The sequence below is a fragment of the Micropterus dolomieu genome, linkage group LG06 (assembly GCF_021292245.1).
Source record: "Micropterus dolomieu isolate WLL.071019.BEF.003 ecotype Adirondacks linkage group LG06, ASM2129224v1, whole genome shotgun sequence".
Classification (NCBI taxonomy): Eukaryota; Metazoa; Chordata; class Actinopteri; order Centrarchiformes; family Centrarchidae; genus Micropterus; species Micropterus dolomieu.
In genome coordinates this window covers 13153987-13181133 of record NC_060155.1, presented here as the reverse complement: position 1 = coordinate 13181133, position 27147 = coordinate 13153987, and the positions used below count along the sequence as shown (strand labels likewise).

Below are 27147 nucleotides of genomic sequence, written 5' to 3'. Positions count from 1 at the left end.
GATTTTATGTAATTTTTCTAGTTAGTAAAAGATAATGTTATAATAAACAATACAAAAGTGCTGTGATAACCCTGCCAATGAATTTTTTTACATTTTCATTTAGGCTGCATTTTTGGTGACCCATAACCATTAATCCTTTCACTGATGAGAGGTCAATATCCACTGCTAATTTTATAAGTAACATCCTAACTGAGCTGTGAAAATTATCCTAGAAATCCTGATTATTTTCCAGATTTCTCTCTCACTCTGTTACATGCACACAGATAGAAATATACAAAATCATAAAATCTTTGGACAGTGTTAGGAAGTGTGGGGGAGGGTGTGTGTGTGTGTGTGTGTGTGCGCGCGTGTGCGTGTGTGTGTGTATATATGTGTATATGACAGAGAGCAGGGGGTAGAAAGCACATGGCAGAAATTCAAGTGTAAGCCCACGCAGAATCTCTCCTGAAAGCAGTGGGCGGGAGAGAGGCCGAATGAGCGAGTGAATGAGCGAGGCCACGTTCACACTATCTGCAGATAAACCTGAAAGCGCTGTTCAAAGTGGCGAAAGCTGTCCAAAGCAAAGTGTTCAGGACCTTTTTGAAAAGTTTACTGTAAATAAATACTGAATGCTACACTATGTGCATGATGACTGAGTGAACAACTGTTTGCTGCGGTTACAGATAATCTAAAACATGAATAGACTGTCATGATTTAAATGACCATATTTTCTTTCTAGCTAGTGTCTACAAATTTGAGCAGACAAATGTTGGAAAAAAAATATGTTTCTGGTGGCTGAGTAGTCCCCATTACAAGTAAACTGAATATGATGTGTGAAACCGTTTTTGAGAAGAATTTGCAACATATTTTAGCAGAAATTCCTTTGTTGTCCTGTGCTGACCCAAACTCACTTAGAGTAAGCAGAAGGCCACTAGTATGGCCTGTACGAGGGAGTGAGTGAGTATGAGAGTGAAGTCTCTTAATTTTCTCAAAAAGGGTGCAAGTGCAATTGGATGTGACCAACTAATTTTTGCAATTTTTGGGACCAGAGTCCAAGCAAAATGTAGCATGATGCAATCTGGACAAGAGGCTGAAGCACAATTATTAAATTAGTAGGAAGAATCACCAGACCAGGCAGAGTTGTAATGACCTTCAGTAATGACCAATTACATCTAATTCTCTCATCCCCTTTAAAATCAACAACCAGTTGAAGGTGCCAGGGGACTCTAGACCAGCTTCATCGCAAACAGTGTATATAGCCTACTTTAGAACCACAAGTATTAAAGTGGTGCTCCAGCGATTTAGTGTTGTACTTCTGTAAAGATGAGAGACTCCAGTTTTTCATTGCCCTCTCCCGGTTTTGTTGCAGGGTCAAAATTCTCCTGATTTATGACAAATGTTCACAACTTTTTGTCCTGTTCATCACCACATCCTGTTTCTGGCACTGTACAGCGCATATAAGCCCTAGAACTCTCTCTCTACTGTTTCCACCCGGACAACAATACACCTACACCAAATGTCATCAGGTTGTAGTTTGTGGGTTGCCAGGTTGCGGTGACAGATGGGTTGAAATGGTATGTGTGACACCTACAAATGTGTTGTCACAATTGTTATGTAATTATTATATTTTATTATATTTTGTGTAATATCCTGTCAAAAGGGAGCACAATGTGAATGTATTTTTTGCACGGGGTTTGATTAGTATTTTTGAGGGTGTAATCGCTAAATGACGCCACAATAGGTAGTATCCCCCTATGTGAGTGCTTGTAGGGCTGCGCGATGCTTCCGCTCAGAGAACAGCCTTCTGAACGATCACAAGTGACATCTCCTGTCTCTGCTTTTGATAGTGTGAAACAAGTAAGCTTAACAGTATCAAAGCTACTGGATGTATGATTTTGGAGCTGGTAAACAGAAGTAAGTGTGAGTTATAGTACCAGTTGAGACTGGGAGAGGTGAATTATTTCGGTTTAATGCATTAACATCCATGTTGTAATGTGAACCTAAAAGTGTAATTTGTTAAAAGGAATATTGTCAACGTGGTTTAAATGAAGAAGGGAAAAAAAGAGATATATTCTGTTTAATAAAGACAGCCTGCTGAACGATCACAAGTGACATCTCCTGTCTCTGCTTTTCCTGTACAAACCGGGACACAATATCTGTTCACAGGTAACTCAGGCTTGAGGCCTGTAACATATGTAGTGCGTGGATTGTTTGTGTAGACATCAGACACACATGCAAAACATAGGGATCCGTGTAAAAGGATTATTCATTATAGAGTTTGAGGGCCATGTAAGATGTTCTTGAAATACTGGAGCAACCCACGAAAGGGTCTGCATTTTCCATAATTCAACTCAGTGTCTTCTTTCAGAACCTCCCTACCTGGGAAATGCCATGACTTTCAAACTCTACACATCCATATTATAATGAAGCCTTTAAAACCAGTTTGTTTTGACTGAAATAAACTAATGGATTGCCATTAAATTTACATTCATCTCCCCCTCTGGATGAACTGTAATTACTTTGATGATCCCTTAACTTACTCCCCAGTGCCATCATCAAGTCAAAATATTTATTTGTCCAGTACTTTGGTTTATGACCAAATACCTGCAAAATCAATGACATTCCCATCTGCCCCAGCTGTACTTTGTTTGGTGCAAATATAAGCATGCTAACATGCTAAACAAAGATGGCTAACATTACACCTGCTTAACATCAGCATATTAACATTGTCATTGTGTCAACATGTTAGCATTTAACTCAGCATAGTTGCTAACACGGCTGTAGACTCAAAGTCTCTTAACTGTAGTCTTGTTTTACACTTGACATAGCTCCTCCAGATCCACATTAAACAACATGATAACTGTTTAACAGGCTGAGCGTACTCCTCAAGGACAAGAAAGTTGAACTTGATGTGTAAAATCTGTGAAATTTAATTTTTGGTGTTAAAGCACCTTGAATATTCTTCTTTCTACTAAGAAGAAACTCCTGTACTGTTCTGTGATGTACCAAATAGGCAAAATCGTTATGAAATAAATGAAAATGGTATTACTGCATATGCACTCCTGTTGTCTTTACTCCAGCACTAAATTATTGAGTGTTTATTGGCACACTAACAATTTTCAATAAGATTAAAGCAACAGACAGATTTCAGCAACTGCCTTGAAAACATTGTTATTAATCAGATTAAGGTTGAAATTGGAGCATACTGTAACTAATTAGCATACCTGCTGTCCATTACATGTCAGTCATTCAAATCACCTTCATCTGACTTTATTTCTATGTCTTCAGTTCGTGCATGTGTCAGGAGTGTTGTTTCTATACACTAATAACGACACAGCAACAGTGGAATCAGCGGCGGTGGAATCAAATCATATCAAATTAATTTAAATAACTGAACATGACAAACAATCACTATTTAGTGTGGATATTAGCAGTAATTTGGTTTTAGAATGCATGTAAATTTATTGAGTGAGTGAGTGAGTGAGTGAGTGAGTGAGTCAGACAGAGATGACACAGTGAGAGACACTGAGACAGAGCGGGAGCAGGGGAGTGGGAGTCTGTGGAAATAGCCTTCAAACCAAACACGCTTAACAAAGGCAGGCAACAGCACAGCTCCTTCAAGGCTGCACTTTGAACACAGCAATTCAGTGGAGGCTCCCTCAAAATTAAAGCAAATATTCTGTCTGCTTGTGGTAGCTCATGAATCATCCCTGCACACACAAGGAGGCCATTTTCTTTTGTTTAGTTTAGAAAAAAGAAATTCCACAGAAACAAAATTTACTGACACAATCAGTAAACCAACAAGGCTTTTGTGTTTCCAATACCATACATATATTTATATGCATTTTATATATATATATATATTATATTATATTATATGTTTACTTGAGATGCTGTATGGACCAGTTTGCATCTGACCTCGTTGGGACCACAAATTCTTGTTGGATAAATTCAGGAGTAGTCCTAAACTGGTTTAAATTACTTCATATCTCTACATGCTTCCACTAGGTCATATTATTCACAATAACAATATCTCCTGTCATGATTATGTAGATGACAGTCAACTTTACTTATGACTGTCTTCTGATGGCTTTCTGACGATTGCATTGTTGTTGGTAAAAGATAAGTGCTCATCGTACATCAGTGACAATTGAAATCGCAAAACAAATCAGGAATCTCAGCTTGATAAACTCTGATCTAAACTTTGGCAACAACATCAGTTCTTCACCAGTAAGTTAGATTACTGTGATCCCAAGTTTCAAAGTTAACCACAAAACCCTCAAAATACTGTATCTTATTCATATTAGTACTTTAGAACATATTATATAAATCAATTATTGTACATTATGAAACAACCTCTTAGGTTCTCTGAAAAAGTTGCTTTGCCATTTCAACAGTATAGAACAAAGACTGGAGAATCTTCTTTTAGTTTAAATGCGCAACGCTTGTGGAAGAAATCCCCAATGGTGTGTCACATTTGTTCTTAGCCTTGCCTATACTGCATTTTGCCAGCACCTTCAGAAAAAAATCCATTTTCAGAAGTGAAAATTCACTTAGCATAAAGAATATGTAATGAAATGAAATGAATTAATGCAGACAAACAACACATGTCAAAACTCAGTACAAACTCTCATACGCTGTCAGTACAGTAAAAGACATTGAAACACACAGGACAGCTACACACCACATACACCCCTCTACAGATTAAACTCTGTAACAAGCCAGCGGCAAGTTAAGGTGCATACTGAGAGGCTAATCTCTTCCTCGTTGGCTGTTTAAGTGAAGCACTGTTGCACAGTACTGTACCAAACTGGCTCTGGAGAGGCTGAATTCATTACATGCACAGAATGCAGCCTCTCCCACACACCTCCACCTACACAAGAACACCACCAAAAACTACAGTAATCAGCAGCATCACGTTGCTCACCATTCCCGCACAGCTCCACATATGGTAATGTGCAGCTGACTCAACACATCAACATAATGCATCAAGAAATTAATGGCTTTGAATTAAATCTGGAAAAAAACAAAACATAAACCATGCGTGTAATGGCAACATTACTAGTGCTCTGTTGAATTGGGATTACATTAAAAAAAGAAATTTATTCACTATTAGTCATAGAATAAATGGCTGGGTGTATATTTTCCCAAAGAAAACCCACCTGGGACTGTAAGCTATTGTTTGTTCAGTTCAATTATAAGAGCAAAATTAGAGCTGAGACCGCTGCAGCCGTCCTTTAAAGCTCCTGGAATAATACACATGATTTTGAAGTTTTACTCTTAATACCTGAATTACTTTTGTGAGTCACTGACGTGGTTGGAAATACTTTTGGCTGCAATTTCCATTTGCACTTTTTAGATTACAGATGTCCTTTTAGACTGGATGGGTTTAAATGCAATCCCAATCATGTGACACACAAACAGGTAGATGAGACTAATTAACAATGGACGCAAGGCTATCTGCCCTGGAGCCCTATACCTCAGACCTCCAGAATTAAGTCACACCAGCTCTTTGTAAATCTGTTACTAAGTTTGTGTGCAAATTCACATGTGACTCCTCATGCCTGCCAGCTCAGTCCCTCACATAGAACATGAAACAGTGGTGCCAGGCTGTAGTATTCAAAAGTAGGAACACTGGTTGGTTTCTGGGTTTCTGGGCAAATACTGAAGTTGCCTTGTACTTCTCTGTGCACCGCACTTGATGGGAACATGGAGTCAACACGCTAGATGCACAGTGAACAGGAGATGGGTGCTGAGGTGGAGGGGGTTAACAGCAAGTTTCCCCCCGTGGGCCCCCTGATCCGTTAATCCGGCCATTTATGTACATACACATTGAATGCTACAGATGAAAACTGCTTTGGCGTGCAAATACAGACACACAAGAATGAGACTTTTCTCACTCCTGTGCGGCTGTCTTTGTGCCAGATGGCTAATGAATCACTCCCAACTCCCACCCAGTTGTATTATTCATCCTGTCGAAAGAGCAACAATTTTAGCAAAGTGTCACACTCTCAAAGAGTGATGTGAAGACTGGGGCAACAGAGGAAAGCTGATATCCTTCATACAACATGATGGGATGCTAAAAGTGACATACACACACACACACACACACACAAAGGGGTACATGTGCACAACTTGGGATCAATATCATTTTGGTGTGATGAGGGAGTTGCCGGAGCTAATTTAACAGGCAACAGGTTCACTGGCAACGATGTCTAACTTCAGTCTTATAAATGGAATAACAAGCACAAGCACACACACACACACACACACACACACACACACACACACACACACACACACACACACACACGTCATTTGGGAGACATTTTATTGCTAATCAAAGCATCAAGCCCACCTGTGCCAATCTGTTTGCCGCAGGATATAATTGACCATTTTAGGAATCCCAGAGAATTAAATTGGTTTGTGGTTAAGTTGTTCTAGCTGTGGTCCTTTTTGCTACACACTCTTCACTCAGATTAAGGATTTTAATTGAGCTCAGTGTCCCAGCAGATTCGCTTCTAGCAATTCATTAATATGAAATGGAATGAATGCCGCCAGCGCTGGCCCAGTGGCCTCGATTTTATTCCCGAATGGCCTCTATGACACATGTGTGTTTTCTTTTAAGTCTGACTTGCTTGTACTGTGCAGCCAGAGTGAGAGAGAGCCAGTGTGTGTTTGTGTGTGTGTGTGTTTGAGAGAGGAAAGGAAAGGAGAGGAGAGCAGCACATGTGCTACCAGAAAATGTGTCAGATAGGTGGCAGGAAACCAGGTCGTCAGTACCAACCAGCTGTGGCTGGAATTGGGCTGCCAAACAAACACTGACGACTTTGTGCATTTTATACTGTAAGTGACATGATTTCAGTTGTATTAGAAGGCCTTATCTCCAACAGTTGAGTCTACACAGAACCACAGAAATTATATAATTAAAAAAAATATATTTTTAAGAGCACCTTCAATGCCGGGTGTGGTTACAGGTGCAACTGAGCACACCAAACCCTGGTCACGCTCCACCATACACCTCAGTGATGCAGATTGTGGTCAGAGGTGCAACAGGCTTGAAACTTTAAACACAGAAAGCATTATCATTCATTTGGAGTCGTGTTTCTGGCTACCTGGTACAATTAATTATCTCTCTTTTACCTAAGTTTTTTGTCTCTACCAACTCCTGACAAACTCTCTGTGTCTTTAACTATGTTCACCAGCTAGTCACTTATAGTACAGTAAAGTTTTTAGAGCTTCTTGCTGTCAAAGACATTCTGAAAGCAGTGAGAGCTGAACCCATTATAAAGCTCCGTAAAGCCAAGGGGAGCAGCAGATTCAGGAGATAATTCACTGTAGGTCCATCCCTACAAGCAACCTCTCTCACACATTGTCACACTGTTGTCACATTGTCATGGCACATTGTTATTTAATCAATTATTATAGATTATAGCCTTTTTAAGGTGCTGCACATTGACAACCTGAGTTTCAAACTGTTCTCCAGTGACCTTCAACCACTGTTGCACAAACATTTTCTCCAATCTAGCACGAAGACTCCTTGTGTAAATTAAATGTATAAACATTATTGGACTTAAACACAACCCAGAACATCAAAATTTACAGGTGTGTGTCAAAATATACAGTATAATTGTTTTTACTTTACTTTACTACTGGACAACCATAGATACACAGTAGAACTTAATTGATTAGTTGATTAATTCATTTGTCGATTTTTAATCAGCAGCCAAGTAATTGTTTACAGGTACGACATTTTGGCCACATGCTTCAAACAAATAGGTGGCAGCATTTCACCTCCTCCTCCCCTTCAGCCAGGCTCCTCTCTAAGAGATTCTGCTCCTTTCTAATCACATGTAACATTAGAGTTTATCGTTGTAATAACCTCAATAAAAGACGTTTTTTATGTCTTCCTAGATTAGCGGGCGTTGCTTCTTAAATACAATTCATACAATGCAATAATGAAGTTAAAAGGCCTCATGTGATGATCTGCGGTGAAGGGCTTTTCTCCTTCCTGTGTGTGTCTGCTCCTCTCTGTCAATTTGTTTAGACACAACTGACAAGTATGTGCAATAAGTATGTTATTTAGAAAAACAAAATAACAATACAGCAATGATAATATTTCTAATAATTATAGCGGTTGGGCAGATATTGATATTTCATCATGTGGGGGGGGGCGAATCGGGGAACTGAAACTCCAGCAGAACAGTGGGGAGAGGGACAGAGATATCAAAAGGATTGGCAAGAATGGGGCACAAATTGATAATCTTCTATAAAAAATAAATATGATATATTATATATGGTATAAATGATCCGATTCTGAGTGTGTTTTCTTGCCAGATTCACTCGTGGCTATACCTACCCTGTCTCACTCTGTCTGAACAGCCCAATTGATTAATATGAGAGCTGAAAGGAAGCAAGCAGGTTTTGGGGCACTTCTAGCTCCTGTGCATCCCCGTGCAACAACAATTTCTTCCCAGCCAGAGCCAGGGAAGATCAAGTGGTGGCAGGAGACAAAAAAAAATAGAGGTAGCGGAGGAACGAGAGGTTGAGGAGCACAAGGGAGAGGGTGAGCAGCTTGTGCAGCAGCACTGATTGACAAGCCCTCAGGGCAGCTCTACTTCGTCAAGTGGTATTACAAGACAGGAGCTGGGGCTAGTGGGTCAGCATGCTAACTTTAGTAGATATCTCCGCAACACAATACGTAGACATCTTTGACATGACGTCACAAATGTTGCTTCTTCACAATCTGTTGATCATGTTTGTTCTTTTTTTGTAAAAAAAAAAAAGAAAAAAAGAAAAAACCCTCAAATTAAACTGTTTTTAGAAGAGCAATTTAAATATGTCTACTTGGTATCCTGTATTTTCTCTTTTATGGCACATGTAGGAGAGGGGGAGATGGGCGTAAGCAAGGATATGGTGTTCTTGGAAAATGTGCCTTTCTTGTTTTGATGAATAACTGATTGATTGCCCAACAACATCAATAAACACTGTACCACTATTTTCATAGACCAATCAGTTAATTATAATGAAAATAATAGTTAGCTGCAGCCCTATGTGTATGTAAGACACACATTCCCACCGATGTGTTTTGGAGGACTGTAACGGGTCCACACCACGGCTGAACTCCATCAAACTGTTACACAACGTGCACTACTGGCCTTCAAGTGACATCCTACGCCATCTCTATTTTTGGTAACACTCACTTTTTGTAGGCTTGACGGGAGGCGGATAAAAGACAATAGTTTCCGTCTCCAGATAGATTCTTGTGGTGACACAGCAGAATCAGAGTATTAAAACCTACATGCAGCGTATTTATTTAGCTATACTCTGTTAAAACAATGACTGGACCATACTGAGCATATGTCATTAGAACCAAGCCCCTTGGTTGCGCTGTTTGGGGTCATGGAAGGTAAGGCAGAGTTAACTACAGAGAAACTACGCAACTTATCCTTTGCCTCCTTGCTCGGCAGGTAATTCTGCGCAGGTGGAGGGATGCCTCCCCTTTCACCCACACACAATGGCTGCAGGACATCATCTCCTGCTTAAAAATGGAGAAAATTAGATACTAATGTCAACAATCAAACGGGAAATTCCAGAAGGTGTGGGGTCCTTTCCTGAGTGCATTTCCAGATACTGTAAAGTCTTGACTTTAATGAGCAACTTTAATATGCTGCACACTCTTTACCCATTGCTAGCGCAAGCTTTTGGTGTGACAGTGAGCATATATGATTTCTAATACACTGGCAGTGACTGGGGAGGGAATATTTTATGTATTTTTATTTGTGCATTCTTACACCCCCTTTATTCTTTCTTCTTTTTAATTTCTTTCTGTTTGGGCCATGTCTACCTAGGTACATTGGTTACTAGCTACTGTATACCCATTTCATATTTTAAAAACCATTCAGCTTTGCACTTTTTGTACACTGCAAATTCTTTAATAAAAACATCTTGTTTGAAAAAATGATTGTGCCTTTGCATTTTCATATCATAGGAAGAGTGTACTTTAAGGTTTATGTCACAGATTGTCCTTAATGCCTGGGAAGACTTGGAAAAGATATTCTTACTGACATGTTTCTCCAGTCATGCGTGGCCAGCAATGTTGTTGTTTTGTTTTTTTTAATCTGTTTTGAATCGACAAAGGCTTGTGAATAATGAGCTTTACTTTGCACCAAACTGTGCTTTCTTTTGGCTAATGAGCTATTTATTGAGAGCCTGACAGCAAAATCTTTTGTTGCAAACTTTGAAGGATGCCTAATGAGAGAAAGTATCCTACTAAAGCAACCAGCACTGTTAATAAGGTAACAACTGTTCAGCACAGATTATTAAAAACGACTGAACACTTGTAGATTCTGTGGAAATCTGTCAACATCACAGCTGTTCAGCGTTCAGTCCAGCACTAACTGTTCTGTAAACGTGATGCCGATGTGGTTTTTATGTAAGAGGCAGTGAGAGAGAGAGACAGACAGAGAAATAAGAGATACTGAGGAAAAAGAAAGATGTGGGTGTCAGGTTGAAATGAGATGTCAACACGCCAACAGCAATTTTCCCTGAATGTTGAATACTGTACCCTTAAACCATAAACAGCATACCAGTGGTAACAATGCTTAACTCCTGCGCAATTAATTCACTAAACCCCAGTCTTAAAGGGAAGAAATGAAGTCTCTTATTTTTTCTGAGTCTGTCCCTCCATCTTCTGTCCTCCCCCTTGTTTCTCCTCTCCTTTCGTCTCTCTTTCTACCATCCATCCGTTCTCTATAAGCTTCTGAATAACATTTACAGCGCTGCATTCACATTTAATTCACAGAGGTCCTGAGGGCGAACCGAAGCAGGTTTTCGACACAACTGCCAATCCACTTATCCACCCACCTATTGCTGACTGCAAAGCCTGACTGTGCCATGGAAACACAAATTTCCCTGCATTAATGTGTTGTGTTTTCCTGTGGATATTTGCAGTGTGTAAATGTATATGCTTAAATCACATCAACAATAAAAGACCCGCCTATAGGGTCAACGATTACTAACCATGTGTCAGCCATGAGGTGGAGCATGTAGGGATTAGAAGCCTTTAAAATGCAGCACAAGCATGCGTGGTGACAATATTGATAAACGTTGACACAAGCAGCGTCACATGCATGAATGCACCAACATAACTTCACAATCAGGGTCTTGAAATTAATCTTTTGGTTCACCAGCCACAGCTTGGTAAAGTAAAAATGAATTCTGTCAAAACTAATTGCAGAATCAGTTGCTGAGCATTAATTTAAAAACTTTCTTTCACTCTGTCATACAATCAGTGAAGTTTGTAATTCATCATGGAGTTCAACCAATTTCAAAATTAAAAGAGAGCAGCTGGAGGCATATCTCCAAACACACACACACACGCACTCATATGCGTGTACACAAATCAACTCTGCTAGAGTTACATAATATTAAAAAAGGCTACTTTGCTGACCTTCAACTACAATCTTAACTTTCTAATGTGGGCGGTGTGAGATAGTTCAGACAAGGCTGGCAATATTACCTAATCCCATGAAAAGACCAAAAAATGAATTGATCCAACTATGCAGGGATGGATTGGGAATGAAAACGGCCCTGGACCTTTTGATTCAGACAGGCATAGCTAAATAGCCAAATAGCGAAACCCCAACCTTGCTTATCTCATACCTATTGTCTTCTGTCTTACAGCTTCATCTGCAAAAACAGTTGTTGACAAACAGTTGAACTGGTATCGGTGGGCTCAGTGGGCTGCTTTCTCTGCTGCCAGCGCCTTTGGGCTCACTAGGCTGAGAATTTGCACATTTTTGGCAGCATCTGCCTGAAGGGGGGTTTAAAGTGTCAATTAAGAAATAAAAAAAGAATAGGCCGAAATACCTGTTTTATGGGCCAGTCAGACGGGAAAACAAGGCAGTGTCAGCCCTAAAAGCACATAATGCCTGTGTAGCCAAATCCAGATATAGCCTATATTGCTCTGTGCCATAGAGATACATTAATGAGGCACTTTGTTGCACTGGGTGACTTGTTACTTTATTACAATGAACCTGGCTTTAATCTGCGGCTGATAATAGTCCTTTAATCTGCGGCTGATAATAGTCCTGTTTTTTATGCGCCATTTTGAATTTGCGCATAAAAACAGCTGGATGGGGAGGGACTCGCTTTTAGAGCCTCAAGTGGGCATTTGATGAACTGCAGTTTTGGCACTTAGTGTTAGCATCATTTTTCAGCCCCAGAGAATGTTGGGCTATAATAAATAACATTGACTACTGCCAATCCAATGTCTAAGTGCTATTGCTCTGATCTGATTGGCTCACAGTTAGAGCATATGGCGATTATTTTCAGAGAACTGATATTTGTTCCTCCTCCAAAAACAGATTTCACCAGTATGCTTGGCAAGTAGCAACTTAGGAATCTGTTCACAATCTTCAAAACAAACATTTCTCACTTTGTTCAAAAACTCAAGTCGTCAGGGAGACAAACTCACCCACTGAGCACGACTATGAAGTCCATGACATTCCAGCCGTTCCTCAGGTACGAGCCTTTATGGAAAACAAAACCGAGGGCCACCAGCTTGATCCCTGCCTCAAAGCAGAAGATCCCAATGAAGTAGGGCTCTGTTATCTCCTGTGGAAATAAGGTACAATAAACAGGTCAGAAGAGTCTGTAGACGACATGAGTTGAGCTGATTAACAAACTACTGTAAGATATACTACAGTCGTGAACAATGTCAAACTATAATCTGTTGGGTGTGATGCATGTACTCAGGCTTCACACATAAAATCCTGTAATTACGCACACTCTAATGCACTGACTATATCCCATTTAGAAACAATTAAGGAACTGCAGCAGAGGGGTATAAAACACACTGCCATAATGTCATGATAACTAATACGTGGACTTTCCCACTATTTTAGAGGTAAACAGAAGGGAGACTCTTTAATTTAAGTTTCAATTCATTCAGTCCAAATGAAATGATTGGCTGTGGTTATTCCAGTCCTGTGACAGCCATAGATACCGGATTTTTGCATCAGAGCATTTGATTTATAGATTGCTGTCGGGATGTAAAGAGAATTTCAACAAATATAAAATTGCCTACCCCACCTTTAAGTAAAAGTAGCAAGTAAACAAGTAAAAGTACAGAAGTATTAGCAGCAAACTGTACATAAAGTTTGAAAACGTACCCATTATGGCCCCAATCAAAGTTTTTTATTTCTCAAACATATATTATTGGAATATTATTACGGATTTTTTAATTTGCACATATAAGCAGGATTTCAATTTTGTGTAGGTGAAGCTAATTTTAACAATTTATACTGTTTTAAATCTATCGTTTACATATAAATCCGTAGTACAGTACTGGACTTAAAATATTTTTAATATATTTTTACTTTTCACCACTGAAGGTATATTTGTATGATGCATCTGTCCTCCTTGGTAACATAGTAACAGCATAATTTCTTCCTCACCCATTTCTGTGCAAAATTATCCACCACCTTCCTAAAATCCACTATGTACCCTTAACATAGAGGGAGGTTTCCTTTTGGGGCATTTAGAACTTACGGTTGTGATCACTGTAGTTTAAGGCACAAAAACAACTTGATCTTCTCATGAACTCATTCTGATTAGTTTGCATCTCACATTAACCTCGCTCACAGCCCCTGTCTATGTGTTGAGGATATGAAAACAGATTTTGTCCTCACCAGTCTCTTTGCCATGGGGGTCTTATCCTCTCCAGGGAGGTGCTGCTCCAAGGCCAGGACAACACAGTTGGCGGTGATGGTGGCCAGGATCATGTACTCAAATGGTGTAAAGGCCGCAAAGTTAAGGAAAGCACTTTTGTCCCAGCACAAGGGCAAAACTTATACATAAAAACAAACAAATGATGCTTAGCGAACACGGGAAAAGCTAAAGAAATATCCTCGTAGTCACGATGATGACTATGTAAACACTCTTATGTTAAATCATTTTTTTCAGCACTACACACACATGACAACTTACTGTACATCATTACACAAACAGGTGTTACCTAAGATACTAAAAAATGTTCTGATTTGAACAAGCTTAAATGTTCAATACACTAACAGCAGTAACCACTGCTGTCATGATTTATCCATTTATACAGTACAGTCTTTTATTATTCCACATATATTTCAAGTACATGTTCAATGGAATGGAAGAAAAAAAAACTTAGATGGATGGATGATTAAAAATGATGAATTATGGCGCGGTTCATATTTTCTGGTCCTGGAAGCAATCTGTTAGAGAGATTGCAGTGTCCATGGCAACCAGCTTTTAAAAGTGCTTTTCATGAAGAGAAAAAGAGCAGGTTAGGGAGGGAGAGAGAGCACTGCCAAGTCACCTTGGCCTGACTGGTGTAACTACACAAACTACAGCAAACTGTTCTCATAACTGCTTTCGCTGCATACAGCTGACACCACAGTAGACTCCAGTAAGCCAGTCTTAGTGTTTTTGTGTGACAAACTCACATCTTCAAAGTATTAGCTTGAAGTGTTTCATAAACCAGACAGTTGTGTAAAAACAAATCTTAAAGCTGGAGCAACAAAACATTTGACTATTTAATTTAAACCTAGAAAAAACAGATGCTGGAGTGTGTTTTTATGAATGTATACAATGTAATGTTGAAATGATTAGTCAACAGAAAATGAATTAAAGAACTTTTATAAAGGCTTAATTGAGTCTTTTTTTTGTTTAGAGAAAATGCTACATTGACTGTTCATAATGAAATTATGTTAATAATGTACAAATTTAATGAAAGCTGCAATCTTGCATTAAACCATTTTAGCGTTGAAATGATTAGCAAAAAAATATCGGCGAAACTGATCAGTCATCTCACTAATTTTTCAACCAAAAGTCCTCGCTTCTCAGTTGTGATGATTTGCTGCTTTTCTTTGTCTCATGTGAAAATAAGATGAATATCTTTGGGTTCTGGAGTCTTAAGTGGATAAAACAGGCAGTTGGATGACATCACCTTGGGCTTTTGGGAAATTGTGATGGGGATTTTTCACTTGACATTTTATAAACCACATGATTAATGAATTAGTTGAAAAAAGGAATCAGACTAATTAACAATGGAAACAATCAATTGTTGCTGCTTTAAATCTCAAATCTGACAATCCAAAGTGTACTCCTGCGCACATGTTAAATATGACTATAATACGACTCCCCACATTTCTTGTGTTGCAGAATCGATTTGTGTAGCGGCAACTTTGGAAGTGAGAGCATTTGTACAGTCTTGTTGTGACTCCAAATTCGTAAACATAATCGTCTGAACATTTTGTGTTGGGGTCAACAACAAAGTTCACATTATTTCTTTGCATCATGTCTAATATCTACCTTGGCAGATGTTCTCGCAGCTGAAACATCTGTATGAGCGTGCACATGCAGGTACAGTATGTGCACTTGTGTGAACCAGCATGCACGGCGTCTAACTATATGTGCCCCGAAACTTAAATGTGCTTGTGACTTTGACAGTTCCCATGAGGCAGCCTTGATAGAAATGGGGTCACTGACTCACAGAGGAGTGCTGAGATGTGGGCCTCTGGGACCCACACTGACTCACATTGACAAGTCTACATTGATGCTATTGAATACAGCTCAAAATAGCTAAAGTGGGAAATACTTAATAAATTTCGCCCACTCTGTCACTACCTGTAACCTATTACCATGCACACCAGAGAGCACGTTTTAGACCATTCAGGACGAGTCACATACAGTTAACCATCTTGCATACTATGCTGTTCTTTTTTACATATTTTAATATATGTTTCTGACCTTCCAAGCATCCATTGGCTTACATTTGTTTTAGTACAATATGAAAATCTATTAACTTGCTCTTGAAACATGTATGTTTCTATGTCACTTACTGTTTGAATGTTAATGGATACATTTTTATCATATCTTTTGGTTTAATATGATGTAAAACTGAGCAACAACTGAATCAAGGTAGGCGGCAACTGACAATTATGTGCATTACTGATTAATCTGACTAATACTTTCTAGATTAATACATTAATCATCTGCTCTAAAATTGTGGCCTCTTCAAAATACTAGTTAGTTAATAATAGTTTTATCTGACCAACAAAGAGACTCAGTTAATAATCACAAAAGACAAAAAAGGAAGCTGGAATTAGAAGGTGCAAATTATTTTTCTGTTGACTGATCGATTCTAATCACATCTGTATGTGAAGTGAGCTGCTCAATAAACATATATTTGAAACTGACTTTTGAAACTCTCCTGGGATGTGCAATCCACCACAGTCAAAATCAAGCCTACATTTATTTTGTCAATGTCACATTAAGAATGTAACTTTGACAGTAATTAATGGAGTGTGATGGATTACATAACTAAAGAAAGCTTTAGGAGGTCTTCATGCTGTATGCAAATGAAAAGAAACCAGTGGCTGTCTGGAAGGTGGAAAAACTACATAAAAAATCTGAAACTTTTCCATTTAAAAATGGTTAGCGGTGATGTATATAGGTCTACAGCTAATGATAAATTTCATAATCCATTAATCTGTCGTTTACGTTCTAGATTAATTAATCTATGGTTTCATTTTATAAAACATCAGAAAATATCCACTCTAGTTTCTCAAACTCCAGGGTGACATCTTCAAATATCTAGTTTTTCTGAACAACACTCTGAAACCCAAACATGTGTAGTTTACAATGATATAAAACAAAGAAAAGCAGCAAATCCTCACATTCATTCATTAAAATTAATCAATTATCCAAACAGTTGCAAATTAATTTTCTGTAGATTAATTGTTGCAACTTGAGTACAAACAACTTCAAGGAACACAGGCCCTTGAACTTTCCTCTGGTGCAGAGACTTTGGCCTACATTGGGGAATAATGGTCCGATGTGCAGGAACACACAACTAAAAAAATACCATTGATACGAATCCATATGAATCTGTTTTTCACTTGCGAGCTCAGAACTTGGACGCTACGTGCAAAAATCTGGGTCTCACCCAGGCAATACTCTGACATGTGCTGCTTTCACAGCCCACGATCCACCACGGTACTACTGGCCAGCTCTCTCCCACATACCTCTGCCTCTGTGATACCGACAGTCACATTACTGTGCTGCCAGTGGCCAGCTAGTCTTGACCACTAGCCCCACTCCCACACACCACACAGAGCCTGCGTTAGGTAACAGTGGGAGACTGGCACGCTGCACTGAAGGGGGTGTAAGACAGGAGGAGCAGTGGGTAGATATGGCAACTCAGTGATTGCATTGAACTGATTATGCTATTAAAATGTCAAGTATGTACACGATTTATCAGGAAATTGCTTCAAACATAATTAATGTAATTTAAAATAAATACATTTGTGCACAACACAAGTATAGATTATAATGTTTGGCCTGTAATTAGTGATTGTGCCTATATTTAGCATGCACTCTGTGTTGACATTACATGACTTTGCTGCAGTTCCGGGAAAAATATAACTTGCCCTGAAAATCTTTGTTAGATCTGTAGAAGTTGTGGAGAAAGAAACTGTTGGCCGATGCTACAGCAGGAAGCAGAGAAATGCTGCCTGGTGGATTTGAACTGACACCTACTCATAGCCAGGTTCATATTCCAATGAGCACTAAGGCAGCAGAGATGTGCCTACATGCCACCCCCACAGTGAGCAGAGCTGCCTCTAATGATCACCACATGCTAACTTTCTGTCTTCTGCCAATACCAGAGCACATGGAGCCCACAAATGAATAAAATCAAGGCAAGTTACTTAGCAGAATTATGAGCTGGTTAAATCCAGAAATTCATTAAAAAGCTGATTTTAAATCTGGTGATTTAACTAACAGCTGGGAAAAAAATCATGGAGAATGTTATGCAGATAAGCAAATATTAAACAAAGAGGATGCAAGGCATCTCCATATAGTCTATGTGAAGGAACATAAAATTCAGGAGAAGTCATGCAAAACAAATTGACAGCGCTGAGGCTGCACTTTCAATTGAACTTTTGGCGCTTTTTAGACATGATGTAACATTCAGGAGTGAATGGGAGTTGTATTTCTACGCTGCAGCTGTTCGTGGTGCTGGACTGACTACATCCTACCAAGCACTCACTCTATAAAAAACTGTAAGAAAAGCAAAGACAAGTTTAAACATAGGCTAACGCTTATAGGTATCTTTTATGCAAGGATATGGCCATTCAATGAATCGCCTTGCGTATTTCCTAATGATGTTGTCCTCTGCGAATATGAAGAGTGACCTGTTGACGGTGAGGCAGTTCTGCCGGTGGGGGACGGGGTTGTACAGAGCCATGGTCCGGGCTCGTTGCGCTTTGGCTTGTTTCATGGAAGCCGTCAGTCCCGCCGCCGCCGCGTCCTGTCCGTCCCCGCCGCGCTCCAAGTCCGCGTCTCCGGAGTCCACCGTGCTGGGAGCGCACTCGTCTCCGAACCGAGCCATTCTACAAAGAGATGAGGAGACCGTCGGCTTAGAGTGTGTTACTACAGGACGACTTCTAGTAAAGGATAATGTGAAGAGGAGCAAGACGGGGGAAAAGGATCCACCTTCAATCCACTGACAGCTTTTCGAGAGCAAAGAATCCCCAAAAGTTGCAGATTCCTATCACTCCATATCCACAGGGGGGAAATGATTATATCATTCAGATGGCTTATAGGCTATTTAGGGGGAAAAACATCCATTTACTTAATGACGATTCAGGTGCACGAACTGCAAAACATCAGCATCTCTGTTATCCCATCTGTTTAACAGCGCGTTACAACCAGCTCAGGACAACTTTTAATGTGTGCGCGTCTCTAAACTCGTGCAGCAGAGGGGGGGAAAAAGATCCACCGACTTTACACCTTTTCTATCAACATCCAAGCTCGTTTTGATCTGACAAACCGGCGGCTGCGTGATCAAAAACTACTCTGTGCTCACTAGATGGAGAGATCCAAGAGAGGTCTTCGCGAACTTTACGCATCTTCTCAACCCGGTAAACTTGACAAAACGGAAAACCTCGTTGAAAGGAAGCCCGTTGAACACGTCTGAACCAGATTCTTGAGGGAAAAAAATGCACGTGAAGTTCTCTAATTAGTCGAAAACGTAGCAAGAGAGCAGCTTGATCAGATAGTAAAATCTTATCACCTGCTGGAACATTCGCGCAGCCAGGAGCGCATAAGCACCAGCAGCCCCCTCCCACAGTAATATTTCATGATGGCGATTTCAAAATTCATCTGAATGAAAGCTGGTGGAGAGGAGGGACATGTATTTTGTTTCCATAGCAATTAGAGTTAGAGCATGAACAGAAACATTTTCCTTAAAAAAAGAAAAAAAAAAAAAGAAGCCTATATACAGAAGTCTGTGTGGGTATGTGGTTCTAAAACAATTATGTAAAGATGTTAGTGGGTGCAGTGGCAAAAGAAAGAGGTGTGAATATACATTTAACACTAATAGTAGGAGCAGTGATGCTGCACATAAAAAGGCAACAAGTGTGTGGATATAGGACAAGTAAAAGAGCTCACAGAGGAGAAATAACCTAAAGGTGATTTATTGACTCATTGCCAACATTTCCATAGTCAGACAGTGCTGTCATATTTTCATTAATGGAGACAGACTTGTACTATTAAAACATTTAAAAACTAGGCCACTGTGCTAATATTGGAGTAAAAGTCTGGAGTAAAAATAGAGCATGAAATAGATCTTTGGGCTGCTCCCTTTTTGAGGGAGAAGAGAAGAAAGCAGGGTTTTTTTCACACTCAGTGCCACAAGTGAGACCTCATTAGGCAACTGGGCTCTCTCGCTCCATCTGCTGCTCTCCTCCCTTCCCCACGGTTGCCTGTTGATGACCACTTCAGCCCCCACAGACATGATATTATTCAATTGTGGCTTGTTTTTGTGCAATAAAGTAAGTAAGTAAATGCAATTAAAATTAACCACGGCGTCGGTCCACTTGAGATCCTGACACAAAATGTCACTGCTGGCTAACAGACCCAACTGCGCAGCAGCACAATGCAGGTATCACAGTGTGCAGACGGGCAAGCGAGTGAAGGCTCAGACGAGGGTGTGGGGTGGGGAGGGGGAGTGAAAGCAAACCAAGAGAGAGTGACAAATTTATGCTTGGCAGACAAGTCGAGATCTCTAAAAAACACAAACAATTTAACAAGATCTATGAATAAGTCCCTAACTGAGCTCCAAAAACTCAGCTATGACTCTGTTACCTCCTCTTCTTACAAATCTACATGAGGCAGGCGGGCGTGTCACTTCAAAGCAGAAGAGCAACAGCAGGCGACACTGACCTATTGAGCAGCAGAATGTAAAAATAACAGCATGATAATTAGCATGTGATATGTACAATATTCTGATTGTTAAAGAAAATATCTGCACAGTATATAAACACAGCTCACATTCCCCTCCGCTTTCTACTAAAAAATGTGTTACATAAGCACTCATTACCAAAAAAAAAACATAATCTACTTGTATGTTGCCCAACAAAAATATTTGTCCATCTCTGCAAACAGTATATCTCTCTCTATCTCTGCGTCTCTGGCGCTCTCTTTGCTGTTGTTTCCATAGCGACATAGCTCTCTTGAATTCCTGCTCCGTTCTTTTCATTTCTGCCAACAAAAGCCATGTTGCACAATGGAGCAACCTCTTCCTACAGAAATCTGTTTCTCCCAACACACACACACACCTCCCCTCCATCAAGGTCAGTGGACATCTTCATGAAGCTAACAGACCGACTGCACAGCACCGTCAAGACTGATGCTCCACTGTTCTGCATAGATGACCAGATGTAGTCTGCTTTAACAGTGTTTGGCTTTTGTTCTGCTCTTGCTCGCAGCCTACTCAAAGGCTTCTAAAAATAACTGTAAACTGTTAGCGGAAAAAGCATAAAAGCTCACATCAGTTTCGATGGGCCTAACCAAACTTTGAATAAGACGAAGCTAAAAGAAATTAGGGTCTTTCTTAGCTGAAAGACAGAAAGAGAGAAAAGTCACAGAAGCTTTCAATGCATTTTATATCCATAGTCCAACAAAAATACATCTTTATAAATACCCTATAGGGGAAGACAGATGAAGTGAGGCTGCAGGTGACATGCACTGTGAGTTAAAACGTTAATGGGCATACTTTGTGCCAGAACTCTGAAGAGCATTTATATAATTGCAGAAAGGCTTTCATCCAACATTGACTGGAGTGGTTTTAGCATTTTATTTTTCTGTCTGTTCCCTAGCAACAGGCATCCTCTAGTACTGAGTTATGTCAGTTTGATTCGACCAATAACTGCCGCTTATATCATTGCAGATTGGTGTGACACCGTGCCAGTTTACCTGGAAACATATTAACATCATTGTTGCTCAAAATGTTGCAAACTGAGACTTCTAAAAAGTTTCTGTTGGGAGGATAAAAGCTTGCCTCGCTCTCAAAAGTCATATCACGCAGATATCACTCACTGATTTTGATCTTTTCATAAAATTTCATATGACAATTTTACAAAATCATTGATATTTCAGTTGTGTAGTTGTACACATCAACAATGTCCAAACCCCACCGCTTAGCTCTAAAGACATCATTTGCAGCTTCCCTGTGGCTCTCTACTTTGATTCTCTAGCATCCCCTAATGGACAAATAACAGCAAGACATGTACAGTAATGCTCCAAAATCAATGTTCAGCTGTTCTTTTTTTAATCCCTCATTTAATACTTTGTATTTTCATGTGCTATAGTTGTTCATGTAGTTAATATTTTACAGGTTGAAAATAAGAAATAAACAGATTTAAGTCCTGCGTCTGTAGCTAAATGAGAGAAAAATTTGACAGTACACCAGTAAAGTGGGTGGTGGAGGTATAGTAGAGCAAAGAGAGGAGGGAGGGGTCTTGTTGGTGGGTTCGGGGTTACGCTGATGGAGTACCACTCCACATTCGAGTGGTGGGAAGCAGATAATCAGAGCGATGTGGCTGCAAGAGTGCAAAAGTTCACAAGCAAGCACTCTCAGCTCCGCCATTAATAACGCTATCCAGTATCTGATTACAGTAAACCGCAGCCGACAATGTAACAATGTTCCACAGGCATTAAAGAAAACACATCACATTAACTGATGAAAGCTGTGGGGACTGATTTGGTGATTCACTGGTGCAACTGTAACAATACTGGAAACAAAGGTATCTGCATACGTTTTGCTACTATGGAGCACCCTTTGAAGTACTTTGTAGCTAAGCAACAAAACAACAATAATACCTTGTACACTTTATACAGTAATGATTAATCATTTCAACCCTTGAACCCCTGTTTTTTTTCAATATTCTCGAGTTTTTGACCAGTTTTTCACCATGGAATGTTTTTAAGAGTGGGTCCCAGTTATTTTGGTAGCCCAGGGATGCACATTTGTGATGTGATAGTTGGTGGCAGTAATGCCTCAAAAAAATGTAGCAATGCACCAACAAAGGCAAGGACAAAGATGACTGCTACCAAGCAAACATAGATGTAAACAATGCAGGTTTAAAATTCTTCAAAATTCAGCACTGTCTATGTTTTATGAGGAGGAAAAATGCATTCAACATGTTTATAAGGTCCAAGGATATAACTCCACAGGTTGTTCGCAAGCAAACTCAAACTTACACATCCAGTAGACACAAAGCAACCTGAGCATCCCAGTAGACCAGACTATTGTGAGTCTTATACTTCTCTCACCATTTAGCTCAAGTTTAGCTGTGCTCCTGAGAAAGGTTGCTGTGGGTGTGCAAGTTGACAACAGCAAAGCTGACTCTTTTACATCATGTGATGTAATTACATTCATGTTAATGTAAAAAAAAATTATTTCCAAAGTTAAAACTGCATTAATGTATTTATTTTTGGCCACTTGGGGTAGTGTAACCAGCTGAAAATAAGATAAATTCAAAATTTGATATGGCGTAGGTGTTAGCAGTTGCTAATTGACATTTTCAGCAGACATGGAGCACCATTAGCATTCATTTGACGTAATTTTCTGGCCAATTAAAGAATGCAAGTCCAATATTTGCACCGACTTGGCCTCCACCATCCACTCCATCAAATTTTAGGCTCTTTTATATAAACTTTGTCACTGAAAAAAACAGCTCTCTGCTGCAGCTATAAATGAGGTTGACGAGGGCTATGAGACTTATTCAAATCAGTAAAGCAAAAACCAAAACAATGAGCTGAAAAGGATGCTATAAACGTCGGCTGCTGAAGGGAACGGCAGAGCCGGATGATAATTTTCTGTGGGTCAACACCTTTGACCTTAAACACATAGTTAACCCATTGTTCATTTTTTAGCAGTAATGTATATACTGGTTGTATTCTGTATTTGCTTGCTAGCTTGTTGAAGCTACAGTATGTCACACTTCTACAGGTCAAGCCATGACAGACGGTTTGAAACAGTAGGGGGAAAAATTGGTGTAATTAATAACATTATGTAAGGGTAGATGGAATGGAGTCATCATTAATGTTATTAATTACACCCGACAAGTCAAAGTGTCTGCCATGAAAAAGGTTTATTGGCTGAAATATTGATATCAAAGATCCCATTTTTTACTGTCTGACACCATCACTACTTCAAATGGAAAATTCTATATCCTTTTGCAAAATTTTCTTCAGCATAAATATTTTATATCTTTATTTGACCTGAGACGCTGTTTTACATTTAAAAAAGGTTCTGTGGCTTCACAGTATGTGTTTGTAATGATGGACCCACCAAAGAGGTTCAACAAGTTGAATAGTTATACTGCATGTACAGTATGCGCATTATTTCACACTGGCACTTTCATCCTCCTCCATGAAGACTTACCATCTTTACACATACAATTTAAGAGGAATCATTTGCCTGTGAATCTCTTTTATACTTACTCCCACTCCTTCCTGCGGGCCTGCGGCGTGCTCTGGATTTTGTGAGCCTGGTGAGCCATGATGATGTCCTTCTGCTCCACAAGTCCCCCGCGCCGACGCAGCATGCAGAGCGTGCTCAGAGACCCTGAACCCTGATCGGACGAGCCCTCTTCCAGACCACAAGGCACATCAAAGCTGGCAGCTCGAGGGGGCAGCCCCAGGTACTCAGGGACAGCATGGGGGACCTGCAGGGAGGAGGAGCGGGCCCCCTGAGCTAGGCCGTGACGGGCAGCGGGGCTGGGCTTCCTCCAGGCCTCAGGCTCGGGGAGGGACAAGGAAGATTGGACGCGCATCTCTCCACCTGCACCACAGCTGGACGGAGAGTGGAGGTTGGGAGTAAGGGAGCGAGAGAGGGATTGGTCCGAACTGGTGAGCATCTCTACAGAGGACGGTAGCTGGCTGTTTCACCATAATGCTAAAAAGAAAAAGGACAGAGAGGCAGAAATTTGAAGTGAAAGTTGGTTAAACACATTCATGAAACATTTCACATCCTGCCTTTCCCCTCTGTGTTTTTAGCCACGATAGCAGCATAGCTCCAGGGACCACAATGTTGGTCAGTTGGTCAGTCCCTCTCTTTGGTCCAGACTGGAATATCTCAATAACTACAGGTCAACCATATATCACCATGAAATTTGGTACACACATTCATCATCCTATCAGAATGAATAGTAGGTGGTGATCTCTTCACTTTTCATTCGGTGCATCAGGTCAAAATTTTAATTTGGTTAATGACCAAATACCTGCAAAATAATGACATTCCTATCAGCCTTAAGTATAGTTTGTGTTAAGTGCTAATTAGCAAATGTTAGCATGCCAATAAGCTTAACTAAGATGGTGAATATGGTAAAAATTTTACTTGTTAAACATCAGCATGTCAGCACTGTCACTCTGAGCATGTCATGTTAGCACTTGGACATTAGCATTTAGCTACAATTTCTCAATGCTGATATTTAAAAACAGAGCCCTTTAAATCCTGAACCAAGCACCAGGCCGAATAGGGTTAACCTTTCTGAATGTCTCACACACACACTGTTAAAATTTAAATTGACTTAAGGGTGGCTATGGAATATGAGAAGCATGTAGTAGATAAACTGACAGTTCCTAGAACAAAGACTGAACAGCACTGCTTAATTTGAGAATGAATGCCACCATCTAATTGTGATCTCTTTCTTCTTGCCAGCCAGTGGGATCTTTGATGCTAGTAGTGCATGCGACTGGATGAACAATAGCTTTGAACCCACCAGAAATAGTACCAGTAATCATACTGGTGAGCGAAATAAGACTTAGAGGTTCTAGTAAAAGCAATGAGCACACATTCAGAGAGGTGAGAGGTTACTATAGCCTATCTAAAAAGCACTGTGTGTGTGTGTGTGTGTAAGCTATGAGAAAAGGTGGCAAGTCTGGAAAACGGCAAGTTTAAGGCAAACCAGTCAGAGACAGACGAAACAAGGCTGTTTCCACTGAGCCAGAGCTGAAAAGAAGATGAGTGTGGGAGAGCTGAAGCAAAGGCATGGTGACTCACTCATCAGCAGCAAGGCTCCTCAGACATGAACTGGACACAGTCTGAGTTGAGCCCTGCCCTCGAATACAGCACAGCGCTCGTCTGAAAGCCGGGAGAGGCTACAAGGTCAGCGCACACAGCTTTATGCTGCTGATGGGCGGGATGCACAGCCATGCAAGTTCAAAAGATATGTGATACCTTGTATTATCAGACTGTTTTTGCAGCCAGAGTTGTGGGGGAAATTAAATGTCAAGGCTCTTGTATCGCAGGCACACCTTCAGAAAGCAGCAGGGGCAACAATGTAGGATGATATGCAAGGTGAATCAATGACATTGGTGTTTCTTATTCAAAGATGGAATGAATCACAGATGGCAGGATTGATTTATAGGTAAGAGCACCAATAAGCCTACTGCAGTGTGCCCTACAGACAATAATTTGGGCTGCAAGAGGCCTCCACTTATCTGTAAAATTCATTAAAGTTAAAACACCTGTGTAAAGATGCTCTCCTATCCTAAATTCAAATTTCCTGCTCCTGATCTCCTTGGCTTTAATTAGTGCAACCACTGAAGAGCCATACAGGAACAGCTGCCCATCCCATTCTAATTTATGCAGGTCTGCAATCGATTTATGAATACATTTACTAGCCTGTTAACAGGTATTGCTAATTAGGATGCTGTTGCTTTGTCCTCGTGGAGTTAAGCGTTTGACGCACAACCAAGTGGGAAGAAGAAAAGAAAAGAAAAAAATAACACGCAGCAACAGCAGTCAGGACAAGTAGAAATAGATGAATAAGATGCTAAAAATGTTCACTGGAGGAAGACGGGTCAATGCTGCGCGCGCGACAGCAAGTAAAAAAATAAATAAAATCTATTAACTGATGAAATGATTAATGAATTTGACAGCCTTTACCTTGAGGTGACGCGCGCTCCTTCATCGCCAGAGAGCCCAGATCAGGTGGATCCTAAACGCAGCTCCTCTCACTCAGTCCAAGTTTAGTGGTTCAGGGAGGATTTGGCGAGGATTCCTTGAGTGATGATTGCCTCTGTTTGGCTATAAATACCGTGGGGTGGCTGGGAGCCAGGGGAGCGTGGCTCTGATTAACGTAAACATGCATGGGGACAGGCGCGAGGCATGGAAATAATCCCAGTCATCCTCGCTGACTGGCTGCGGTGATGTGAGTCAGTTTATGTGGGTCAGGAAGAAACGCCTGTGTCTTCAAACTTCATTTGAAAGGGATTGATTGAATTGTGCGGTCCGAACAAGTCGTCAGCGGCTGAGAAGTTGTTTACCTGCCCAGAGATCTGATGAGTTTTTAGTGAGGGAGGTAAATGCAACAGGTCTGCCTCCCGCTGTTCGTTTAAAACGGTGGTCTGGCGTGAGCACAAATAGCCTACACAGTCATTTAAATTTACCACTAGATGGTGGACTATAGACACGTACCTGATACCCAGCAGGTTCAGTGAAGAAGGAACTGTATTAGGCCTACCATCAATACACTATAGGTTTTATCTTCACCTTCATCCTATAATATTACTCTTTTTGCAGGCTATTCCCCATGCTTGTGTAAAAGCAGGGCCGTCCCAAGCCTTAAGGGCGGACCAAGTACTTATTTAACCCCGCGCCTCCCCCCCCCCCCCCCCCCCCCCCCCCAAATTAAGTAATTAAGTAATTAAGTAGTGGTGAAAGAAATATTCATGTCCTTTTCTTAATTAATAGAAGTAATACAACGGATTGAAAATTCACCATTATTAGTAAAAGGAATCATTTAGAAGGCTTTTTAGAAGTACTATAAACGAAAC

The 27147-nt window shown here is 40.3% G+C and overlaps 1 protein-coding gene across 1 annotated transcript in view; it reads right to left on the bottom strand.

Moving 5' to 3' along the window:
- Nucleotides 1–26892, bottom strand: part of cacna1eb (calcium channel, voltage-dependent, R type, alpha 1E subunit b) — a 60589-nt gene extending 33697 nt beyond the window's left edge. Inside the window, exons 1-5 of the mRNA XM_046052523.1 lie at nt 26789–26892; nt 23809–24262; nt 18147–18410; nt 13674–13779; nt 12458–12597 (exon numbers count right to left, since the gene is read on the bottom strand). Of these exons, the coding sequence (XP_045908479.1) occupies nt 12458–12597; nt 13674–13779; nt 18147–18410; nt 23809–24224 (926 nt within the window). The 5' untranslated portion in view covers nt 24225–24262; nt 26789–26892. The remainder of the gene's footprint in view (nt 1–12457; nt 12598–13673; nt 13780–18146; nt 18411–23808; nt 24263–26788) is intronic.
- Nucleotides 26893–27147: the final 255 nt, after the last annotated feature.